This window comes from Diabrotica virgifera, chromosome 2 (assembly GCF_917563875.1).
Source record: "Diabrotica virgifera virgifera chromosome 2, PGI_DIABVI_V3a".
NCBI lineage: Eukaryota > Metazoa > Arthropoda > Insecta > Coleoptera > Chrysomelidae > Diabrotica > Diabrotica virgifera.
The window spans coordinates 279562594-279582272 of NC_065444.1; the positions used below are offsets into that span (position 1 = coordinate 279562594).

Below are 19679 nucleotides of genomic sequence, written 5' to 3' on the forward strand. Positions count from 1 at the left end.
AAATAAAATATAGGGTGTTCCATTTAAAAAAACATAAGTTTAGTCTGCCACTATGTTATCGAACACCCTGTAACAATCTAACTAATTTCGTAATGTGAAGTTAAAAGTTGGCCACAATTTTTATTATTAACTTTTATTGCTATCTATTACTATAGCGGATCTACTGAGCTTTATCACACTCATCAATCACCCTGGATATTGAATTTAAATTATTTTAGGACGAAAAGTTTTTTTGTCATTACTTTTTAAACCACCGAAATGTCTGGCAATTACAGTTCATATTTCTAATAATGTTTAAAAAGTAATGACAAAAAAATTTTTCGTCTTACAATAATTTTAAATTCGATATGTTTACCTGTACAAGTGTGCTGCGCAGTAATGAACGCAACCTGTATCAGTAGCCAGATAGCCGATACGGTGTTCGAGGAAGCATATTGAACAATATATGAAAGAATCAGCCGTCTTAAAATGATTTTTTTTCCGACGTTGCTAGCTCTTGGTCCAAATAGATAAATTGAAAAATGCAGATATAATTCTGAATGACAAACTTGTCTCCTCAATATATTCAGTTAGAGACTTTAAAATGCAGCATCACATAGTAAAATAAATCAATTGGAAAAGGCCGTTCCGAACGTTGGCGATCATTCTGGCTATGATGATTTTGTTGGTTGCTATACGGAATAGTTGTGTTGAGGTCTTTCTATGCCATGCTCTCAGGTTAGCAAGCCAGGATATTCTTCTTCGTCCTGGGATCCTTTTCCCTTCAATTATACTTTGCAAAATGCATTTGAGTAGGTCGTGTCTGCCTTGATTTCTCACTATGTGTCCCAAGTACTGCAGCTTACGGGTCTTCACGATGTTGACCAAATCTGCGGTCGTGTTCATCCTCCGTAGGACTTCTTCATTGGTGACTTTGTCTGTCCATGGCATCTTTAGCATCCTTCTGTACAACCATAGCTCAAAAATTTGAGAAAGGTACTCTGCTGAAACTGAAGCTGAAAGAAAAATTTTGTGGAAGTATAGAAAACAAACGTTTTCAGTGTTTTATTGTTAGATAAAATGAACTTCCATCAAGTAACGGTCGAATCCATCAATTCTCGATTTTTTGTCTATTACAAGAAAGTAACCAATTAAGCTTTTTAGTAGATAACAAAAAATAGATGTCGGAATCATTTTCAAATAGATTCAGGACATGAAATATGAGGTTTATTAGGTATGTTAATATCTATTTCTAAAATATATAATGACGCAATAATAAATACCAGCAATTAAAATAGTATTACTGTCTTATCTGTTTGAAAATAAATATAAGCCATCAGAATTTGTAAGTAAAGGAAAGGTATTTATGTGTATAACCAGTATAACATTTTTCGACCCAGTGCGTTATCGGTCTGTATGTTTAAATTAAGTTTAAAGACTAAGCCAGTCTTATATAATTAAGGTGTATTTACACCATTTCTTTATCACAACCTTGTGTTATCTATCCACCCGCTTTAATTTTAAAAATAGAAAATATGGATTGTACAAGCGATAAAACGTTGATTTTAGGCGCTGCTGCGTTTTTGGGCATTTGGCTGGTGTTTGGATATTTTGCTCAACTAATCTGCAACTCGTTAGGTTTCCTGTATCCGGCTTACGTTTCGATAAAAGCGATCGAATCGAAAGAAAAGGATGATGATACGAAATGGTTGACTTATTGGGTTGTTTTCTCCTTGTTTTCCGTCACAGAATACTTCGTAGATGTTATCGTTAGGTGGTTCCCCCTCTATTGGCTTATAAAGGTAAGTTATAGTTATACTGAATTCGATCTACCGAGATTCACTTTGACACATTCGGAATAGGAAACATACAACACAAAAATTCCTACCTCACACTGCTAAAATCAACTTAATCGTTCATTAAAAAAAGAAGAATTATCAGAAATAGTGGGAGTGTCTACTAATCTCATAAAATTTTGTGGAGTTTATTTCTACAAAATATTTTTATTTTGTACAATAAATAATTTTCTTATTTGTTATCAATACATTATAATGGTGTAAATAAATAATTATTAATTGGCGTAAGGTTTATGTTATTTTTATGTCTGTTTACTATTAATAAAATTGGCTATGAGCAGGTGCGTTGGTTGTGTAGTAATTTCCAGTCACTTCTGACAACTGAACTTACCAAAAAAGAAATTACTAACGTCAGTGTCAAAGTGAATCTCGATAGAGCGAATTCAGTATATTAAGGTACCAAGGGTATTATAAGGATAATAACGTTTGAGGTCAATGGTGTATATACCGAGGGCCTTTGGCCCGAGGGATATACGTTGATCGAAAACGTTATTATCTATAATACCCGTGGTGCATTCGACTAAATTATTCTTTATATGCAAAAAATTTGAATGAATTTTGAATTAATTAGTTTTTAAATAAGTAGGTACATTTACCAGCAATAGTCGTAACGTAATTGTGGTAACCATAGTTTTACTTAGATTGTTATTTTTGAAAATAACGCCTTAGGGCATTATATAACTGACTTCGAAATCATGTCATTATTTGTCAAATAATATACCAGTCGGTATCAGTTTATAATATGTTGTTTCTACCAGGCACTTTACCAAATATTCTTAATTCTATTAAAAATGCTCCTTATACACTGCGCGTGTAAAGTCTCTCCCCACCACCTAGGGGAAGTAGTCTGAGATGGCATAAATTACGAAAATATTGATTTTTAGGAAACTCATAACGAAATTTAAATAAATAGCAATTCTTTATCAAGTAGTGGTTTCTTAGCTAACGATGTACCTACAAAATTTCGACATATCGTCGGTCTAATAAGCAAATTGCCTAAGTCCATTTTTTCCGAAAATTGTTTTTTGGTGTCATCTAGTAGTAGACGGTTAAAGCTACCGCCTGACGATTCCCACAAGCGTCATTATTATTTTATTTCGCGTCAATTTTGCTAAACGAATTTTGCTGAAGTCCAAACGTTCTTTCCCATTCATACGAATATCGTCTATGAAGTTGTTTTGATTAAAAACGTTAGAAAATATAACTAAATAAATATATTTTGATTATTATTATTAATATGGATATAGTATAATAAGTAGAAAGTTTGTGTAAATATTTTGTTTAATTAATTTTGGTCAATTATGTATTGAATGGAGTTAGGCAATTTTCTCTTTTTTTACTTTTGTTCAAAAGTTTTTTGTCTCTCCTGTAAAATTTTCAATTTTTGACTTAGGCAATTTGCTTATTAGGCCGACGACATTGCACTTCTAAGTATTGGGACCGTGCAAGTTCGGAAGAGCGACACCTAGTGTCATAGCTCAGCAACATTTTTAGCACTTTTAATTATATTGGCCAATTATATTAGCCGTGGTTACTGGATAATTGTCAAGGCCATAGCCCAAAAAATAATTAGAAGAAAAAGTAAGATTGAGGTTATGTTGTTAAAAAGTACACTTAAATATTGTATGTACTAGAGTACTACAAGCAAAATACAATTAATTAAATTCATTTTAATAGTAATTGTATATCATATCAATATTGTGGAGCAACATATAATTTTTACAATTTATAACACAGCATTTACGAAATCCCATTTTCTTCAATGACAGTAGGTATGAAATATATTAATTTGAAAATTTCAATTGACAATATGAATTATTTAAGAAATATGTTAAGTTGCAAGATTTCTCCGCTAATCGCGCACAATCGTTTCTCGTATCCCCTCCAAGTACTTGCACACAGCGAATAATCTACAAACTTTTTAAAAGAATGCTATACAGTGATGAGCGCAAAATAACGCAAAAGATGGAAAACATATTATTAAGTTGTGAGATAAAAAGAAATAAAACTAGTGGAGATGGGAAATTTAGCGATAAAAACCTATAAATGTACTAACTAGGAAGAAACAAGCTTTCAAAAACAACTAAAAATATCTACTGTTTTCATTGATTTATCAGCAGCGTACGATACCGTGTGGAGATAAGGGATAATACATAAATTAATGGGAGCGAATCTATGCAGAAAGATCGCTGATGTTATTAATGCTATGCAACAGAAGTTTCTTAGTCATGGTGGGCGATAGATACCCTAATGAAACTGAACAATGGCCTCTCGCAAGGATCGGTGCTGATTCTCCTACTCTTTAGCATAACAGACATGCCCAAAACCACATCAAAGAAGTTCGGATATGCAGGTTACAAGCCACAAAGAATTGTAAACTACTAAACAAAATTATTAACAAACGACCTGGATGCCCTCGGAAGATATTTCCACCGCTGGAGAGCCCAATGCCGCCAAAATGGAAGTTATCGTACTTTCATTTAAACAATAGACTAGCCAGCTACCAATTAAAAATCCACTTTGAAGACAGACTCCTCAGGCACACTAAACACCCAAAATATCTAAGTGTAACACTCTATGGAACGCAAAGTGTTAAAGAACATCTTGTAAAGATGGCTGCAAAACTGGAACACAAAAAAGGAGTGTGTGTACTTTGTACGCACGTAAAAAGTTATACTTACTTCTTTGTCACTATTTAAATAGATTTTCAAAATACCCCTCTTAATATAACTTTAGATCATATAATACGTTAACAAAAAACTGAACTGCCAACTAATCCACTAAAATATAAATACCACAAAGTTCTCTAATTACTCTTTTTTGTCGATAACTTCTTGTCCATAAAAAAATAAAAAATAAAAAAAAAATGATAAAAAAAAAAGAATGTTTGCAATACAGTGGTTTGTTAAATTTACCCAGTTCCTTTATTTATAATATAAAAAAATAAAAGAAAATAAATAAATACATGTAAGATAATAGAATGTTTGTACCTTGGCATTTAGTATACACATACTATATTCAATAACTAAACATTGTCACACACTATCCCCGTGTTCGACCAATAGGTTTTAACGGGTAGTGAGTAAATGTTTCTTTATTTTCCAAGATTAACATGTAAAGTTAAAATGTAGAATGTAATAATGTAAAACGTAGAATATAAAGTTAAAATGTATGTATTTAATTCTTGTACTGTGAAATTAATAAACATTATTATTATTATTATTATAAGTATTAACTTTATTAAAAAAATATCAAAAGTTAAACCAAAAAAAGGGGGAGGCAGCAACATGCGGTGTTCCCAAGCGGTCACCCATTCAAACACTAACCGCGCCCGATACTGCTTGACTTCGGTGATCGGACGAGAACTGGTATGTTCACTGTGGTATGGCCGTTGCCGATTATAATAAATAAAACAAAATCGATTTTTAAGTCTTCTTTACGTGAAATTAAACTTGCGTAAATATTTACTAATAAATTATCAGTAAATATAAATCACCATCATATACAGTGCGGTGGAGTAAGTGTTGCCCCCCCCCCCCTGTTAACTTGCTTATTTTAAGAATATAAGCAAAATGCTCGGACAGGTCGATTTTTAAACTAACCATAGTATATTATAGCATCAACGTTTCGAACTTTACGCGATCCCTCTTCAGGTGACAGCCATAACTTTGATTTTTTTAAATGGTAAAGTACATCGTGTGACACCTCATTTAACAGCTTTTGAAATACTGATTTCAAAAATGTATAATACTTTATTCCTTTTTGAGATCGTAGGCGCAAAATTTCGATCGAACACTTTTTAAACGTATTTATTTTTTTCGAATTCCGAGAAAATTAATAAGTATTTTTGAAAAATTTAAACGCAGAATGAAAGATTAGATTATTACCGAGGGCTGACAGTCCCTTAGAATAAATAAAAAGTTTCTTTTGAATGATATATTTGAAATTAAAAATCACACTAAATTTTCTCTTTTTTTCTCCACTGTGACTTATTAAAATAAACATTATAGGAGTTCTCAGGGACTTTGGACCATCGAGAATACTGTAATATTTCATTCTGCGTTTAAATTTTTCAAAAATATTTATTAGTTTTTTCAGGATTCGAAAAAATGATTGCATTTAGAAAGAATTCGACCGAAATTTTGCACCTACGCTCTCAAACAGGATTAAAGTATTATACATTTTTGAAATCAGTATTTCAAAAGCTGTTAAATGAGGTGTCACATGATGTACTTTACCATTTAAAAAAATCAAAGTTATGGCTGTCACCTGAAGAAGTATCGCGTAAAGTTCGAAACGTTGATGCTATAATATACTATGGTTAGTTTAAAAATCGACCTGTCCGAGTGTTTTGCTTATATTCTTAAAATAAGCAAGTTAACAGGGGGGGGGGGGCAACACTTATTCCACCGCACTGTATATAATTTTTACAAAAACACCAATTTTTCAAATTGTTTATTTGAACTGATACGTAACTTGAAATATTTTGCAACTAACTTCAGATTGTAATTTTTATCTTGTCTGTGTGTGCGTACTTCAGACTGTCGTTTTTATAAAATTTCACTTTCTATTCTGTTTTCCCAATCGCTCCTAAAGAAGTATAAATTAAAAAAACTTTATTTCCATATTTATCCTATTAAAAAAATATTAAATATCATTTAAAAAAATAATTAGTCCTGTCGCCAGGGGGGGTACAACGGCCTCCTTAATTCAGATGGACTTACCCAAGTTTTCTTTATATATTTTGACCCGCAGAATACGAATTTTTTGGGTAACAGTTGATCCGGATGTCGATAAGATTGTTATAGACAAAGAACTTGAGGAATTACATAACAGCGATTTCTCGCAAAACAAAACATATTTTTGTATTTTTTGGGTCATTTTAAGCAAAAAATATTCCTACAAGTTTTTTCGTAGAATGCATAGTTTTCGAGATAACCGCGGTTAAACTTTCAAAAAATCGAAAAATTGTAAATTTTAAACCCGAATAACTTTTGATTAAAAAATAAAGTAGCAATTCTGCTTACCGCATTTGAAAGTTTAAGTCAAATTATATCGGTTTTGATTATTTGCATTGCTAAAAATTTATTATTTTATTGTTAAACAAAGCTGTAAACTGTAGTAAACACCTAGTATGTGAGTGATGTTTTCTATGATTTCTCATTTAAAATCGAACGAGTAGGTAGAGTAGCTACAAGTGCAAGCGAGGCAATTTCTACGTAGCATGCGGTAAAACGCATGTATTAGGCACGGGAAACCTATGTGTTTATAGATTAGTTTAACAATAAAAAAATTAATTTTTAGCAATGCAAATAATCAAAACCGATATAATTTGACTTAAACTTTCAAATGCGGTAAGCAGAATTGCTACTTTATTTTTTAATCAAAAGTTATTCGGGTTCAAAAATTGCAATTTTTCGATTTTTTGAAAGTTCAACCGCGATTATCTCGAAAACTATGCATTCTACGAAAAAACTTGTAGGAATATTTTTTGCTTAAAATGACCCAAAAAATACAAAAATATGTTTTGTTTTGCGAGAAATCACTGTTATGTAATTCCTCAAGTTCTTTGTCTATAACAATCTTATCGACATCCGGATCAACTGTTACCCAAAAAATTCGTATTCTACGGGTCAAAATATATAAAAAAAACTTGGGTAAGTCCATCTGAATTAAGGAGGCCGTTGTACCCCCCCTGGCGACAGGACTAAATCTTTTAAAATCGATAATTTTTTAATTAATGTAGTTAAAAACTATAAATTCGCTAAAAAAGAAACGAAAGAAGCAGTATGTAGATCGGCGCACATGGATTCGCTCCCAACCCCTATAAAACCACTTTTATTGTACACGAGTTGGCTCCGAAACTCATACCCGAAAGTTAAGTTATGACCGAAGGGTTAGGTCTTCCTACCTGAACCCGGGAGCGAATCCATGTGCAGCCATGTAGATATATATATTCCTCCGTTTACCCGATTCTCAAAAAAGTAGGGTCCGATAACATAATTTCCTAGAATTCCAGCCCAAAAATATTCTACCACCACCTTGTTTGACTATGGTGTGTGGTGTGGATGAGAAGTTGAGTAATAGTGGACATGATGTCTGTGTACAGTATCATTCTTGTGTAAAGCAGCTTCATCTCCAAATAAAACTTATTTGAAGAAATATGAATCCTATTAAGAATTTGTTCATACTCTCATTGAAAAAATCCTTCTCTTTTAATATAGTCATCCTCATTAAGCTCTTGATGCAATTGTGCATGATACAGATGCATCTTGTTTTTTTTTTAGAATTTTTCCTACACTACACTAATTTCAAAAACATTTGCAATGTCCCTAGTACTAATATGCGAATTGGCAGTGACACTATTTTCTTCATTTAGAATAGTTGTTGGTCGATCATATTTCTTGTAATCTACGTGTCTATTCGTTGAAACGTTCTAGTAAAATTTGAAAAGCTTCTCTTCATGGTTTGTCTATCAGAGAAATTAATAAAAAAAAACATAATTATTTTAAGCTACCTGGTTTAACATTACAAAATCTTGAATTGAAAAAAAAAGAGAACATCGAGAAAAGTCCAAAAATGTAAAAATATACCATTAAATAAAGATAAGTTTGTTCCGCACTGTCAATACGGATGGCCCTGTATATTTAAAAATATTTTTAAAGTATGGTACTACATTTTATCTATGCTTCAACTTTTATCTAAATGTTTTTTTATCTCTTATTACAAATTAGTAATTAGACTTTCTCGCACTAATACCATACCCAATATATTATGTTTTTATTTTCTGGATGTCTTTTTGCTCCTTGTGTACATTTGAGCACATCTAGTTTACTTGGAATTATACGCCTGTACCGGTGACTAGAGTATCACACAGATACTCTAGATTCTAGATCTAGATAAAGAGACACAGATCACATATAACATTATATGCTACCTATAAACACATGATAATATATATTTCCAAGTTTCTCCTAAAAGTTTTATTTAATTTTAGCAACACGGCTTCCGTGACTATTGTCATTTAGTTGGTTTCTATTTCTATAATTAATGCTACAACACGCCAAGTCTTTAGGTCTAGGTTATATAATTTTTATGAAGACACTGTCAATTAAGTAAGTACTTTTCTATAGACCAGGGCGGACCTGTTTTGAGGTGGATTTGAGAGGTGGTATTTGCCTCTTTAATATAAACTTTAAATATTATTATCTAATACTGAATAACATTTATCACAGTACATATTTGGAAAAAGAGTTTTTGCAACACTTGTCTTTAAATACTCTGAGGTTGAAATCGTGGCTATAAAATGATATTGTATTCAAATTTTGACCCCATTGGATATGTTGAGGGCAAACTTGGTATAAGTCCTACATACCTCCTAAACTGATCTAATAATTTGCAGAAAGTGGGACAATGTCTTGTTAAAATTTGGGATGAAATCAGAACATCGTATCGATTATTTTGAATATAGGTCGCCGAAACCAGACTCTTATTTAGAACGAAGATGTATCTATTAGATATTAAAATATGTATTCGACAAAGTAAAATAAATAAAGAAATATAGAATAATATTTTTACAAATTATCACGAATTTTACTACGGAATAATTTACATGGAGGGAGATATATTCACTCATACGCCTGTATTGAATTGGATTTGAGTCGGAATATAGTATTTTCTGTGAGACGGTTTAGTAATTAAGTTAAGTATTTCGCCATTTATATATTGTATTCCACATGGTCGACCTTGCAGAAGTTATTTGAATAATTGATCGAATTTAAATTGAATAATGTCGGGGATACAACCTCTTTTGTTTCCTCGTTGCAGAGGATGTTTGAAAACTATTTCAAACTTTCATTTTTGTGGTTTGATTCATTTCCCACAGTTTTAAATTTCCCAGCTTATTTAACATCTCGGGCAAGTTGCCGAAGACTTGCATACATTTATTATTAATAGAACATGAGACAGACCTTTTGCGGTTACTATGCTTAACTTATCAAATTCTGTGATTTAAATAAGCATCTGATTGATACATGGACGTATCAAATCTAAAAGCAGTTATTTGGGATAAAAAAGTCAGGACAAGAACGATGTTTAATGAACTTAGGCCTCTTTTAAAGGCCTGGGAACTCGTGAAGCTCTTTTTTCACTTAACATACTTATACAAAGGTGCCTGGACGTCAATCAAGATATATATGCGTGTTTTATTGACTATAATAAAGCATTCGACAAAGTACGACATGAACAATTAATGCATGTCCTGGAATCAAAGAAGCTAGACTACAATGACCTCAGGATTATATCGAATTTATACTATAAGCAAAGAGCAAAAGTAGGTGTTAAGACCAGCTGTCAGAGGAAATGGAAATCAGACGTGGAGTGAGACAGGTATGCGTGTTGTCGCCAATTCTTTTAATGCCTACTCGGAAGAGATCTTGAAAAAAGCTCTGAGGGTGTAACAGCTGGAATAAAGGTAAATGGAATTCCCATTAATAACATTAGATATGCGGATGGCACTGTCATCTTAGCTGAAAATATTGGGGATCTTCAGAGGCTGGTGACCAGAATAGCAGAGTTTGGACAAGAATACTGGCTAACAATGAATGTCAAGAAGACAAAGTTTATGTGAATATCGAAAACTCAAAGAAATAATGAAAATATCTTCATAAACGGATCTAATATCGAACGAGTCGACCAACATGCATACCTTGGAACAATGATCAACTCCACAGGAGATTACTTACAGGAAATCAAAATCAGAATAGAAAAGAGCAAATTTTAACAAAATGAGAAAAGTGCTCTGCACAAGAGATTTGACGTTGAAGCTAAGAGTTAGGTTGGCTAGGTGCTACGTGCTACGTTTCCTTGACTTTGTTTTATGGAATGGAAGCTTGGACCTTGAATGCTGCATCAGTGAAAAAACTATAATCATTCGAGCTGTGGGTGTATAGATGATTTCTGAAAATAACGTGAGAGACACAACACATCACAAACAAAGAGGTTCTGAGAAAAATGAATAAAGAAATGGAAATCCTAAATACCATCAAAACAAGAAAATTGGAATATCTCGGACATATTACACGTGGAGAGAGATACAGCTTGCTCCAATTGATTATGCAGGGAAAGATTCAAGGAAAGAGAAGCATAGAGAGACGCAGAATATCGTGGCTGCGCAACCTGAGAGAATGGTACGGATGTACATTCAAATGAACTTTTCAGAGCAGCCGTCTCTAAAATACAAATAAATAGCTGTGCTTATTGCCGACCTCCGCCGCGGAGATAGCACTTAAAGAAGAAGAGAAGACTCAATTTGTGAGTAAGCAAAGGTGAAAAAGAGAGTTTACGATTTAAGACAAGACTTGTCGTGGAATGCATATTGTAGATTCCTTACGTCTATCCATTTATCGTCCGTTTGCTTTGTAAATAATTTAGGTTATAATCAGAATTTGTTTTCCAACCTAAGAAATCTTATATCTCCGGCTCTTTTGATTTCGTTTTGCTTATATCTAGTGTGACCAACTAAAATTCAGTCGAATTCGAGACAAGGCTAAAAAAATACCTGAAATTCGGGACTTTTCAATGAAAATCGGGCTATTTCTTTTAAATATAAAACTTTAATAGCATCATTTTATTGATTATGTAACATTTTTGTGTTGTCAATGATATTTTTGATGGGATTAAGCAACAATTGGTTGTAAGATGATAATTATATTTTTGTTAGTTTTTGATGTTTAGACTTCCAATCCGGAAATCATTATCAAAAAAGGAAAAATTAGAAGATCAACTTTTTGAATGTGGTATTAGTATTACACTTTAGAAATAGGGATGTTCACAAAAAATTAAAAAGTCATTTCAAACATGTAAAACGATTAAGAAACACCCTAGGAATAATTGTCCAAAATTTCAACAAAATTGAAAAAGCCTTTCTATAAAAAATTTTATTAGAAATCTAGCATTATTTTAAATTTCAAGAACGCTTCTCTATTGGCCTGACGTCACTAGTTGCATACCCCAAGCGCGCGCCATTCTCATAGTGTTACTGTTTACCTGTTTGACGTTTCAGGTCATTTTATTTTGTTCTCTTCTTGTTTTATCAGGGTTGAAAGTGGAGTTTTATAGTGAATTTTTAGTTTAAAGTGGATAGACTGTTTGTAAGGACATATTTTGGGTTTTACAAAAATAAACAAATAAAATGGAAGAAGGTTTTCAGAAAGCCGATTCGTATAAACTACCGACTGTAGTGTAGATGTAACAATGGTGTATGATTTATTGGCATCTTGTAAAAAAATAAATCTACCACAGCTTTACTGAGTGTATATTCCATATAATTTTCCATGTCTTCTTTAAGCTAAACAAATAAATGCTTAATACTCCACAAAAAAAAATAGAGAAAGTTGTATGCATGCATTGTACGCATGCATATTGTATACATACATCGGCTGGTTATTACGTTACCTTGGTTAGGTGTATTAAAAATATTTTTATTCTTCTTCATGTGCCTTGTCCGTTGTGGATGCTGGCTATCATCATGGCAATTTTAATTTCATTTGAGGCGTTTCTGAATAACTCGGATCGATTTTTGTCCAAATCATTGGCGTAAGTTTTTAAGTCATGAGTGTCTTTTTTCCGGGTCCGCGTTTGCTCCCTATTTTACCTTGCGTTATCAGTTGGAGTATACGATATTTATCATGCCTTATGATATGATCGAAATATTTAAGATTTCGTTTCTTATTTGTAAAAGAGATTTCTTTTTGTTTTCCCATTCGACGCAATACCTGTACGTTGGTGTGGGTCGCCCAGGATATTTTGAGGATACGTGGGTACACCCACATCTCGAATGCCTCTAGCTTTTTCATTAATGTTTCCATTATTGTCCAGGCCTCTGCGCCATATAGCAAGACCGGAAATAATAACATTTTAGCAGCCGAATTTTTAGTGGGATTTTTTTCGAATCCTGAGAAAACTAATAGGTAATAAGTATTTTTGAAAAATGTAAATGCAGAAAGAACAATTACATTATTACCAAGGGCCGAAAGTCTCTGGAAAACTTCTATAATGTTTATTTTATTAAGTTAGTTCTTTAAGTTAGTTATTTTAAGTTCTAGCTGCAACAAACCATTTCTTTTTCTGTTTTAAATTGGCTGGAACGGTAATAAAAATCTTGTCAGAACTGTTTTTTGATGTATTTACACACCCAGGAACAAAACACCACTTATTTGGCTTTATTTTTAATAAATAAGTACGTAAAAAACTGCGCACATTCAAATACACTGAGTAAATAAGTATACAAAACTAGTCGTCGATCAAAGAAGTTACGACTGCTGACGTCACAGACCGTAGCCTCGCTGCAGGGTACCGTTTTTCTAGCCTCCAAGAAAATCAACATTATGAACTCATTTATCTTAAAAAATATACATTTTTAAACAGTTTTATGATTGTTACGTTTTTATATACCTTGTAATCTATTGAATTTAACTATATTTAAAAATTAGTGAACATCCCTATTGTCGTCTTTCTTTCGTCCCACCAATTCAATTTAATGTCAATTCTTAGAAGAATAACGTATTCAAAATTTCACAATAAAATTTTACCAAAACGCTGAAAATTCGGATGGCCCGGAAGCCTTGTCCGGGACGCCCGCCGGGACACGTCTTCATAATTCGGACCATATCCCGGATTTTTCGGACTAGTTGGTCACACTACTTATAACGGGTATTACTTTGAATATTATTGAGCAATATGAATCAACCTACATAATAATTTAAAATAAGTATTGTTTCAGGCTTTTCTATCAAACTAATAAAATCTCAAAACGTGAGTTTTTGCGTCGTTTGAATGTGTCTGTGTTTTTATTATCAAATCACATTTAGAATTGATATTAAAAGGGAAATAATATTTCTGTAGCTAGATAACCTAATCGATAATAATTACCAAGGTAATGTTGTTGACGGTGGAATTTTTCAGCAATATAAATAAGTACATATCATGAATATCGTTCGTGATACCGTTTTTATATTCGCAGACCTTTTTAATTATTTTAAGTTTATACTACACAGTGGCGTACTGAGCATGTTTACGCGGAACCCGCGTAAACCAGGTCCCGGGCCCTTCCGGGCTCACTCTAACGCCCTTTTTGTTTCTAATTTGATGGGGGTATTTTGAACTACATAAGTACACACTGGGAAATGTAACTGCTTAACAAATTTTAATTTTTGTGTAGGTACTTATAAATAAAAACGAGGAATACCTTTGCATCACAACATTTGAAACCAAAATTTATTAAGAAACACATGGAACGCTTTTTTAAGGTTCCTTCGGGCCGGCCTCGACCTTCTCATTTGCTCTCTCTTTTTGTTTAGAAAAAAATTTTGTTAGTTTAGGAAGTTTTTCTTTATTCAATTGCCGTTCTACCCTGCGAACAAAATCCGCCCGTTCCGCGCCCTAACAAATTTGGCACTCTAGGCCAGTGCATTGTCGGCCTAGTGGTAAATCCGGCCGTGACAATAGCATAAGCACTAATGAACATAACCTTACGATATCATTTTATGTTTAATAGCTTCTCAAAACATGAGGATTCATGAAAACTGAAGTGGATTGGCAAAAACTAAAGTGAGTTATTTTAAAAACACTGAGACTTATTTACTGATATAATTAAGAAATATTTATGTAAAGTATTTTTTAATTCTCAAGTACCTTTTACATGTACTACATACCTACTTATTTATCTAGAATTCTAGATCTTGGTATATTAATCCACATAAATCTCTATTTAGGATGTTTCTTTTTTTGAACGTTGTAACAACCTAAAACAAGAAAATAACTTCAGAACAACATTAAAAACCTAAATCAAGTGTTTTTCCAATGTAATACATGTTTTAATCCAGAAATTAAAGTCGATCAGGATACATGTATATCGCAGTGTATTTAATATAGCATTTCCGAAGTATGTTGGATTTAGTTAAAAACTATTAATAAATATTTAGTTATATAAAAATATTTTATTGCTTTTTATAACTTTTACAACCGCAGATAAACTATTATCGTATTTCGTATCAGATACCAATTCGCGACAAGAAAATAAAATGTTTTTCTATATTGTTATATATTAATAGAAACTGTATAATCAGTATATTGCAGCATTAAATTTTTGCTCATGCTGTTAACAAATACATATACATAGTGTCCCGAAAAGATTGGTCATAAATTATACCACACATTCTGGGGTCAAAAATAGTTCGATTGAACCTCACTTACCTTAGTACAAATGTGCTGATAAAAAAAGTTACAGCTCATTGAATTTACAAAATGAAAATCGATTTTTTTTCAATATATATATGGAAAACTATTAGAGATTTTTTATTGAAAATGAACATGTATCATTCCTATGGCAGGATCATCTTAAAACAAAATTATAGTGAAATTTGTCCACCCCATAAAAATTTTATGGGGGTTTTGTTCCTTTAAACCCCCCTAAACTTTTGTGTACGTTCCAAACAATTCATTTTTGTGGTATTCATTAGTTAAACACAACGTTTTTAAAACTTTTTTGCCTCTTAATATTTTTTCGATAAGCCAGTTTTTATCGAAATGCAGCTTCTTTTTTAATATATTTACATAAAAATTTTATGGGGGTTTTGTTCCTTTAAACCCCCCAAATGTATGTGTACGTTCCAATTAAACTATTATTGTGGTACCATTAGTTAAACACAGTGTTTTTAAAACTTTTTTACCTCTTAGTCTTTTTTTTTTTTTTTTGATAACTCGCCTTTTATCGAGATGTGGCTTCTTTTCAAAATACACCTAAAAATTTAAATTATAAATACATTTTCAGATTATTAACAGGTGTCTATAATCATACTTAACCATATACAAATATGTGGTGGATTCGAAAAATATTCAAAATATCTCGATAAACACTGGCTTATCGAAAAAGTACTAAGAGGCAAAATTTTTTTAAAAACATTGTGTTTAACTAACGGTGCCATAATAATAATTTAATTGGAACGTACACAAAAGTTTGGGGGGGTTTAAGCGAACAAAACCCCCATAAAATTTTTATGGGGTGCACAAATTTCATTTTAATTTTGGTAAATTGCTACATTAGTAAGGCTACTCGGACTGGTCCGAAATTTGCACAGTATATTTTTGACGACTTTTTATTCACTTTTCATTCTATACATTTTTTCGCGCTGAGCTATAGTTTTTCTGTATTTCTCATTCAAAAAACTGATATTTTGACATCTTTTCAAACCGCATCCACCATTTTAATTGCTGTCAACAACCTGCGTATGCGTATTGCATACTTTTTTGAAGCAATGTTGCCACATCTTTCGAAATTATTGTTTATTGCGAAATTACCAATTCCAGTATGTACTAGACTTTTTGCAAGCGTAAAATAAAGGATACTTGTAATAAGATACAAGAAAAAAGTGAAAACAAGATCATTGAAAAAAGTAAAACATTAAGGCATTTAAAGAATACTCATAAAACTCATCCTAAAATATGTAAGTGCAATTAGAAATATGTACTATTTTAGGAATTGTTAAATACTTTTGCATATTATGGGTATATAAAATGGGAAATTTCTGGAGAATGTATTATTGGGGAATAATGGATATACCTACAGTCCTCAACTGTTTAAGGACATTGGTACATACAAATTGCTTCAAGAATAATAATTGTGTTTGAAAGAATATTTGGTATTTTGAAGAGATTTCTTATTTTAGCATGTGGAATGAGATGCTAGTTACCTTTTGTTCAAAGAATAATATCAGCATGTTCAGTTTTGCAGCTGATATTGGCCGAAACATTAATAATCTAATTCTGAGAAGAAACTTTTATTATGAGTTCTTTTTAATAAATAAAACAGAACATACAATTTAATGATGAAAGTTTAATCGAATAATTATGTAATCCCCAAAAAAAACTCATAATAATACATAACTTTTATTAAAATTAAGTTCGATAGTTACTTACGAAAACCACAAATGTACATTTGGCAACATTGAACATGATCAGAATATCCTATATTGTGTGCAAGCGCGCTGGACTTATTTTTCCAAACAATGAATTTTTGGCCATTTTACAATATTATTTATTTTTGTATAATTTAATGCGAAAATAATGAATGGTATTTATAATTTGTTTATATATGTTATAATAACTAAAGGTATTTTGTACTTTGATAGCATTTTAATCTGGCTAGTTTTAAATTTTCCATATTTTATAATTTTTTTTTCAATTGTTTTAAACATTTCTACACTTTTTGTTTGTTCCGTAACAAAAAACATGAAAATTTTGCCTTTGTTCCAATTTTTAGGCTAAGTCCAAAAAATTTACGCATTTTTAGTGATCCTTACTAATGTAAACATTTACCTTAATTTTTTTTAAGATTTTACTGTCATAAGAATGCTACATGTACATTTTTAATAAAACAAGAATGTGTGTGTACTTTGTACGCACGTAAGAAGTTATACTTCTACTACATATTATGTGATTTTTAAGACTATACCAAAAATTTAAAAAAATAAAAGAATAAAACGCACACAAACACATTGAAAAATGCCACAAAGAAAAAATGATTTCTGGACGATAATAATTGTTGGCAAAAATTTTAAATACGCATTTGCTGAAAAAAAAAAATTATATAACAAATATACTTACAATCATAATATGCATAAAAAAATAAAAAAATAAAACTTGCATCGGGAATTGAACCCTTGAATTTCGTGCCGCTTTGACTCGTAATCGAAGCGTAGACTCACTCGTCCAATCGCACATTATTTATCATGTGGAAAAATACGGTAACTGAACGTTTTACTGTTTGACAATTGTTTTGAAAATTATGTAGTTTAAATTTTGTGGAAGAAAATATAAAAATATAACAAAACAGTAAGAAAACAGTATATTAGATGAAGATTGGTAGAACTTTTGTTGGTAATCAAATTAAGTATGTAAATCAAAGCATTACATACCTACTAGATAAATAAATCTACGCCAAAAAATCATAATTTAAAAATAAAAATCGAACCTAATTTGGGATTTCTCTCTAAAATCCGCATTCTTGAGAAAATAAATGTATGTATTTCAACCTAATCCAAATGTATAATTACAATATGATTATAATAAAAACTAGGTACTTACCAAATTAGAATGAGTTTTCCTTGTCCAGAATAGTCCAAAAGTCCAAAAATATAGGTATATGAAAACTATTTAAAAAGGCAGTATAACTATTAACTAACTTTTGTTTGTTGTTTCTTTTCACACAAATTTTAAAACGCAACAACCATAAATAATCTAACTACAGCTGTGCCACAGCTACCATATTGAATAATTTTTGACATGTCATTTGAAGATCCAATCAGAACAAAGTTATAATGCGCATGCGCCCGGTCGCTAGGTTTTCCCATATAAAAATTTACCCCTCTATCGCCGGTAAAGAAGTATAACTTCAAAAATCTCTAAGAGTTTTCTATATATGAAAAAAATCGATTTTCATTTTGTAACTTCAAAGGGCTGTAACTTTTTTGTGTGCACTATTGTATATAGATAAGTGAGGTTTAATCAACCTATTTTTGACCCCAGAATCTGTGGTATAATTTGTGACCAATCTTTTCGTGACACCCTGTATAATAGGTACACAATATCAAATATTTTGATAAAAACCTAGCTATTTTTTGTGATATTTGTATATTAACTACCTACTACATTTTTAAGGAATACCCCACAATTTTAATTTAAAATATTTTACAATTGACGTTTCGATTTTCAACTCAGAAATAGTTCTCAAAATACAGATTTTAAATTTCTGAGTTGTATATCAATACAAATTTATATTCAACAATACAGTGATGAATGCTCTAATAACCGGCAAAAGGCGGAAAACATAATACGTTGTGAAAATAAAAAGAGATGTGACTAGTAGATGTGTGAAATTATCAATAGAAACCTATAAATTTACATTATATTGATACGTTTCCGACCTTTAGAGGAATCGGAGGAGTGGCAGCTGTATAAAAATGAGCAAATTCATGACAATAAAAAATGTCTGTAGGGGGGGTTATCTTATCCTACGTTACAGAGGATTTGCCACGTTTTCTGACAAAAATAAACTGTGACTACTTGAATGTTCTGTTTTCTTAAACATTTTATATAGGTCTGGTACTTACGTCTTAAATATAATTTTTAGTCAACCTATTTTTTAGCAATCATTCTTAGACTTTATAAACATAAACCACATTTTTACTTATACAGGGTTGTTCTGAAGCTATTTTCTTGTGGCATTTTTATAATCAAGTACAGTAGAACCTCGATTATCCGTCAGGGCACCGGACCAAGAGTATGACGGATAATCGAAAAGACGGTTAACAGAACATTAAAAAAAATGAAAATTCATGGTACAACTCTCAAATTTCATTTGTATGTTTTGTTTCACAATATAAGAGGGATTTGTGTTCGTAAAATCGAATCAATTTAAAATATTCTGAAATATTTGTTTGTTTTACTGTTGCTTCACATTTTGCGACGGCTGAATTTCTTAATCGGCATAAGATCATGCAATCTACTTTATTGGCTTCTTCTTGTTGAGAATTCCACTCGATGAATTATTGCATATGTGATGCAGCTTCTCTAGATTATTTACGCAAACCTTTGTCAGTTACAATAGGTTTATCAACATAGCTACAGTCAAATTCCAAGTCTTTATCAGCTTCTGAATCTGTTTGGTCCGCCTTTGTTGCCATTTCAACGATTTCTTTATCTGTCAGCAATGGATAGCCGTTTGTGTCCTCATCACAAATCAAATTAACTTTTTTTATTTTTTTACATTAAAGTTTTTGCTTATGT

At 31.6% G+C, this 19679-nt stretch overlaps 1 protein-coding gene and 1 pseudogene across 1 annotated transcript in view; one reads left to right on the forward strand and one right to left on the reverse strand.

Moving 5' to 3' along the window:
• The window catches only part of LOC126880653 (receptor expression-enhancing protein 5-like), a 51446-nt gene that overhangs the window by 8452 nt on the left and 23315 nt on the right, over positions 1-19679 (forward strand). Inside the window, exon 2 of the mRNA XM_050644695.1 lies at positions 1549-1781. Within this exon, the coding sequence (XP_050500652.1) occupies positions 1549-1781 (233 nt within the window). The remainder of the gene's footprint in view (positions 1-1548; positions 1782-19679) is intronic.
• LOC126880992 (5S ribosomal RNA) lies at positions 5113-5231 on the reverse strand (annotated as a pseudogene).